This window comes from Cibotium barometz, chromosome 45 (assembly GCF_041138505.1).
Source record: "Cibotium barometz isolate CiBa-2024 chromosome 45, ASM4113850v1, whole genome shotgun sequence".
NCBI classification, from domain to species: domain Eukaryota; kingdom Viridiplantae; phylum Streptophyta; class Polypodiopsida; order Cyatheales; family Cibotiaceae; genus Cibotium; species Cibotium barometz.
This window is the reverse complement of record NC_141090.1, coordinates 32,400,488-32,407,057: the sequence shown is the minus strand read 5'-3', so window position 1 is coordinate 32,407,057 and position 6,570 is coordinate 32,400,488. Positions and strand designations below refer to the sequence as shown.

At 39.2% G+C, this 6,570-nt stretch overlaps 2 protein-coding genes across 2 annotated transcripts; both read left to right on the top strand.

Moving 5' to 3' along the window:
- The first annotated feature begins 5,121 nt into the window (after window positions 1-5,121).
- Window positions 5,122-5,702, top strand: LOC147612659 (uncharacterized). Its single transcript, XM_086783560.1, has 2 exons — window positions 5,122-5,638; window positions 5,671-5,702. The coding sequence occupies exons 1-2, from the start codon at window positions 5,122-5,124 to the stop codon at window positions 5,700-5,702; spliced, it is 549 nt and encodes a 182-aa protein (XP_086639686.1).
- A 43-nt stretch (window positions 5,703-5,745) lies between these two features.
- LOC147612658 (uncharacterized) lies at window positions 5,746-6,366 on the top strand. The gene has a single exon (XM_086783559.1). The coding sequence runs from the start codon at window positions 5,746-5,748 to the stop codon at window positions 6,364-6,366; it is 621 nt and encodes a 206-aa protein (XP_086639685.1).
- Window positions 6,367-6,570: the final 204 nt, after the last annotated feature.

Below are 6,570 nucleotides of genomic sequence, written 5' to 3'. Positions count from 1 at the left end.
TGTGCAGAGACAGACGCAGAGAAAGGGGAGACTGGGAGTTTGTTACAGTGCAGAGGCGAGGAAGGGCCGGGCTAGTGATTCTGGGGGGGTGACCGCCTTGGGAAGAGTGGCTGGGGGCTCTGATCGAACTGCAGAGAAAGAGGCGTGGAGGAGTCGCCATGCTGCAACCAAAGAATGGGGGCCTCCAGTGTGAAGAGCAGCGCAGCTGCTGCTGACAGACAGAGCCTTGTGAAGAAAGGGAGGCGCAGCGACAAGTGCAAGGAAAGGAGAGAAAGACTAGTGTGTGGCTGGCGACAACTGGACGACGGCTTGCTGAAGGCGCAGAAGAAGTGTTGCCGCCTAGTGCTGGAGGTCGCCACCACGACTGTGAGAGATAAAGGGTAAAGAGCTTGCAAGAGCTGGTGGTTCTGCAGGCACCAACCAGGGGTTCGAGTGAAGGGCCAGTGTGAAGTTTGGGCGCAGCTCTGCAGCCATACACAGAGGGAGGCCAAGATCTTGTGTTGTGGATAGGAATTCAAAACTGGATGGAGAAATACACGCATGAATGCAGTCTACAAAACAGTAGAGCTTGATGAATTGGGCTGTCGACATGCATATGCTGAAGATATGTATACCTTTGTATTTGATGATGTCTTGTGAGTTTTATTTGTTTTGTCTCGTAAGTGTTGTTGCATGTCAATCATATTGTACAAACATATAGCATATGTTATGTGAAGATCTTTCATGATGATGAAGCTTTGATGATGATATATGAAGATGATGATGAGTTCGCCTGCCATAAGCCTTGTATCATCAGAGTCCAAGATGAGTGTGTCTTGTATGAGTTGTGGAGACAATCCCATTGAATATATGCCTGAGACAAGAGATTGAGATAATACCATGCTATTCCTTGTTCTATGACAAGCTGAGAACACATTTGATGCTATGCTAAGGTCCCTTGCCTTACAAGGGGGGTGCTTTTTTTTTGTGTACATGGTGAGTGGTTACTTTAGTTTGGGTAAAGGAAGGTTCGTGAGTCTACAGAGGCGAGAGAGAATGAAGCCCCGGGTTCAGCTGACAGCTTCTGCTGGTGGTGCCCCTTGAAGAGTTATATGTTTTGTTTCCTTGCTGGGATTTGAAGCTACTCTCACAGCTAGAAGTCTCGCACTTGCCCAGTGATACCGCCCACGTCACGACAGCGTGGAAGGCAGTGGCCAACGTACAGAGCGGGGAGGCCAGAGAAGCTGTAAGGTGGCCGGCTGAAAGCAAAAAAAAGAAGGCGGCTTTTGACTGGCCGGCGGCTGCACGAGAGAACACATCTTAAGTATTATATACAAGGGAATGAATGTGTAATGATCATTATTGAAGTTGACTTATATAGGGAAGTTAGAACTCTGTGATGTTTTCTCTGCATTACGCCTCACCTAAGCTCTCTAATCAAAAGATTTAGTTCTGCTTAAGCAAGATTTTGACCCTTCATGTATGTTTCATCTGCATATCTACTTCTTTTCATCTTCTTGTTTCTGTCTTCACACGCTAATCAGACGCTAATCAGAAGCGACTTTTCCAGCAAGCTTCGCAACAACAGTCATTCACAATATTGATGCTAATCAGAACTTTGCCAGCAAGCATCGTAACCATAGCCATTTAAAGGTAGGCTCTTTGCCTCATGCATGTTCTTTGTTTTCTTGATTTTTTTGGTTCATAATACTTAATTACAAAATTAATCTTTCTTAATCATAATTAGCCTAGTAAGATAAATGAGATCATATAGTACATTCATGACATAAAAATAAAAATATGGTTAACTTCACACCCAGTTTTCTTAAAATCGAGAATGTTTCTTGACTAAGAGCCTACTTGAAAAAACAAACAATGCAGAAATAAGAAAACAAGTATGAAACTAACCTTGATCAGTTTTTCAACACTCTTGTTATGGCAAAGATGCGACCTTGTCCCTTGAGAATGCTTCTGTCTTGCTGATTCTTCTTGTATGCTGCGTTGACCTTGCTTGTATAAGCGTACTTCTATATACTACTTGCACATATGTGTAATCACTCGCTATGCAGAAAATAGTGATCTATCCATGTAGCACAATAGAGACTAATTGGACATTGTAGAATAATTCTCTGTATATGTATGCATTTCACATGAAATGACTTTTTCAAGACACACATATACTTGTGCTTACAAAAGAGGTAACAAAAATATACTTCTGGTTATATGATGCTTCAAACAAAAGTGACTGTGTGGCCAAAAGCCATGGTCAATATGAAAGCTTCTTTCTGAAATAGCCATAGGATATTGCCTTGTGGTCAAATCTTTGTACCTCAACTATTAGACGTAACATGTTGTGTCTCTATTGCATATCAGACTAAAATCGGATGAAAGTAAGAAAATCATGCATACTTTCAATGTCACATAATAATATGGCTAAAATCCATGGGCACCTATGTTTGATTGTTACATGGAATTATGGTTAAAATCCATGGACACCTAGGTTATTAAGATGGTTCTTTTTGTGTTCTAATTTTTTTTAATCATCTTATATCCACGATCACTTGTACATTGAAAGGATTTAAGGAAGTTGGCCAAGTAGAGCTGTCTTCTAAGAGTAAAACCAAACATAGCAAAGTTTTTACCATATGGTCAAATTCTATAGAAGACATCTCCTTCAAAAACCCATGCTACACATAGAATATAAATTATCAAATGGCCACTTTCATGACAATATGTCCACGATGAATCTATGACGATGTCTACATGAAATTTGGTATTACAAAAAAACCAAACATTGTGGCATGAGAGTATGGATAAAATCCATGCTCACTTCTGTATATCCATTAGTGATCTCTAACATTAGTGCTCTCCATTGTCACAAGATTTGTTCATATGGTCAAATTCTACCTTATAATTATTACATTCAACATTTTGGACACATAGGCTTTTGCCTTGTGGTCAAATCTTTGTATCTCAATTGTCACATGTAACACATTGTTCTCTCTATTTCATGTCAAACAAAATTTGAAATTATGGAAAAAAAGTAAGAAAATCATGTATTCTTTCAATGTTGCATAATAGTATGGCTAAAATCCACGAGCACCTATGTTTGATTGTTGCATGGAATCATGGTTAAAATCCATGGACATGTAGGTTACTAAGATGGTTCTTTTTCTGTTCTAAAATTCTTTTTCAATCATCTTAATTATAAGATCACTTGTATATTGAAAGGCCTCAAGGAAGTTGGCCAAGTAGAGGTGTCTTCTAAGAGTAAAACTAAACAAAGCAAAGTTTTTTCCACATGGTCAAATTCTATAGAAGACATCTCTTCAAAAGCCCATGAATATGAATTATCAATTGGCCACTTCCACTATAATAGGTCCATGATGAACCTATGACCATATCTACATGAAAATTGGCATTACAAATAAACCTTTCATTGTGGCATGAGAGTATGGATAAAATCCATGTTCACCTGTGTTTGATTGTTGCATGAAATTATAGCTAAAATCTATGAGCACCTAGCTTACAAATATGGTTCTTTTTGTGTTCTGAAATTGTATATGGATCAAGATCACTTGTATATGGAAAAGCCTCAAGGCTAGGTAGAGATTCCTTCACTAGAAAGAGAAAAGTTTTTGCCATATGGTCAAATCCTATGCATGCATATTATAATCATAACACTATTGAATAAAGTTTTGGCCATGTGGTCAAAACCTAATATTTCTACGCAATATCTTGGCATATGGTTAAATTCTAACTTAAACCCTTTCTATGATGATATTTGGACATACATTGGTCAAATCCTATGCATGCATATGGTAATCATAACACTATTGAGTAAAGCTTTGGCCATGTGGTCAAAACTTGAGATTTGTTTCTAATATATCTTATTTTTTGTACTTATGTAGGTTTATTCAATGCAATATCTTGCCATATGGTTAAATTCTAACTTAAACCCTTTCTATGATGATATTTGGACATACATTGGTCAAATCCTATGCATGCATATGGTAATCATAACACTATTGAGTAAAGCTTTGGCCATGTGGTCAAAACTTGAGATTTGTTTCTAATATATCTTATTTTTTGCACTTATGTAGGTTTATTCAATGGCAAAGAAATCTACTTCGGCAAGGAAGGAGAATCAAATCATTGATGGAGTTAGTGGGGATTTTGTGTGGCCTTGGTTTATGGATGTTTATGACAAAGAAGGAAAAAGGGCAAACAATGTCCTTTTATATGCTTCAAAGCTTGAGGATTCAACATATGATCAAGTTGGGATCATTGAGGGGTTGATGGATGGATGTGCTGGGAAGGAAGGGATCCCGTGTATTGTAGTAAAGATCAAGGGAAAGAACATTGAATACAACCTGGATCCCTTATCTTTTCAATCTACACATATAAAAGAGGATGAAGTATACTCTTTGAGAGCAATGGGTTGGAGCCTTACCTCATGCCCTTTTTGGAGGAGAGTGATGTGAAGCGACCCATGCATCGTGATGAGGTGGAAGTGGATAAGCTACATTCTTACTCCTATTAGATCATATCAGGTCTTCACTCAATCCATGCGGCAAAGATCTATATCCTAAGTAGCACTCATCAATGCCTAGCAACCAAACATCTATATGCCACAAGGAATGCAAGAATCTTGGTGGACTGTCCTGCTGAAATGTGCATTGAGCTTTCTAGGATGACAAATATGGAATCCCACAATGTTATGAAGAATGGTCCTTATCTTGAGCAACTTCAACAAGTAAGGGATCAATGGATAGCATTTGGGTCTCCACCAAAACCTCAACAAGGGCTTCCAAAGGGTAGTCCTCAAAGAGTACCATGGGAGGTAATGATGTACAACCTTAGCTTGTCTTATTCAAGATGCATTTGGTGTTTTCTTTCTCATTTCATATTTTTATTTTTGATAGAGATTTCTAGAATACATTGGAGAAAAGTGTGCATCACATGATTGTCATATGATAGTGAGCACACAAGAGATATTTGATGGTTGGATTACCATCATGAAGAGATACTCAAAGGGGGAGCTTTCATCTCAAGAGATACTCAAAGGGGGAGCTTTCATCTCAAGAGGATACCACCACAAAGAAGGGAAGGCAGCCTTCTCCCACAACTTTTCATTGCCTTATGGGTCTAAAGGATGGGGACATCCTCACATTACAAAAGGAAGTTAATGATGGACACATCGTCTTTCTTAGAAACAAATGGGACAAAGAGGATGTTGTTGACATGGAGACAAGGGCAAAGCAAATCAAGCAAGATAGGGTGCTCCATGAGGAGCTAGTTTCTCTCTTCAATGCCTCAACTCATGCTAGCAATAGTATGATGAAGAGTTGGGAAGATCTTGTTGCTGAATACAACATCACCAACGATGTATACACAAAGATTTTAGGTGTTTGCAGTGATTGGGTGTCAAAAAAGCTCACACGTGGGGCTGATGCAGGACCATTGCCAAATGGTGCAAAAGACATTGTGAACTTTCTTATTGTGAAGAAGCAAGATCCTCTTCATTCTTCTACTAGCTTACCTTGGCAAGTATATATTGTGGGGTGCAACCTTGAGGCATTCGATCTTATATATAATGTGTATAAAGATCCTATTACCATTGGTGTGGTTGTCCTAGAAGCGGCACATGGAGTTGGGGGCTTGACATGGGATTCTATCATGTTTGGAAAGGTGGTCTTCACATTGTTAAAAATGACATGTGAGCCTAAACAATTCATTTTGTTGTCATTTCTCAACCGCAAACAAATGGCAGCTATGGAGGAGGCCCTTGAGAATCTTTCATGCAAGTACCATATGCAAGTTGGAAGTGTTGACTTCCTACCAATGGCCAAGAGTCTTGCTTTTGGGGCCATGGATTCATTTGCTGTGTTGACACTTGTGACCATGGAGAAAAGCTTCATCAATCTAGATCGATATGTTGGAAATTCCAACAAGCCATGCATTTTGGATAATGAATCCATTGAAGCCATTGACAAAGAAGGAAAGGATGGAGAGCTTGAAGAAGAACAAACTATTGCAAAGGCCATATTTAGAAAGAAAAAGAAGGTCATCAAGGCTACAATCAAGGCATTCAATGATGCACATGAGGTTGTATGTGATATATTCTCATGTGGTGTTGCATCAACACTCGCATTGGAACATCACATGAAGACTATTGCAGTGGTGTGCAATAGTCAAGAGCAAAGAGAGATTGAAGCGGCATGTTGGAGAGCCCATGAGAGCGCCAACCCACCTACAAGTGCTCAAGAGGTTCCTCCCATTGGTGCTCTAGCTCTTGACCTACCGCCGGAGGGTGTGGATGAATCAAGCCAAGACATAGCAAATATTATTATGAAAGAGAGGTTGAAGGCTACTTCAGGTGTTTGAACCTCTCTATCTCTAACTTTTGTCAACGAGAACACTATGGTGTAAGGTTGAACTTGTGTTTTGGAGGATGATTTCATGACATAACATTTCCTACATATTTTCTCATTTTGTGGTGCTATCTAAAGCAAGCCTTACAAGCCTATTTCTCTCAGTTTTGTGTTTATTGTTTAAGAGTCCTTATTTCTAGAAATATTTTCATCATAT

Bases quoted from the DNA above. Each gene is read 5' to 3' on its own strand.
- LOC147612658 (XM_086783559.1), top strand. From the start codon at position 5,746: ATGGCAGCTATGGAGGAGGCCCTTGAGAATCTTTCATGCAAGTACCAT.
- LOC147612659 (XM_086783560.1), top strand. From the start codon at position 5,122: ATGGGTCTAAAGGATGGGGACATCCTCACATTACAAAAGGAAGTTAAT. The intron at 5,639-5,670 runs GCTTGACATGGG...ATGTTTGGAAAG, and splicing joins AGCGGCACATGGAGTTGGGG to GTGGTCTTCACATTGTTAAA.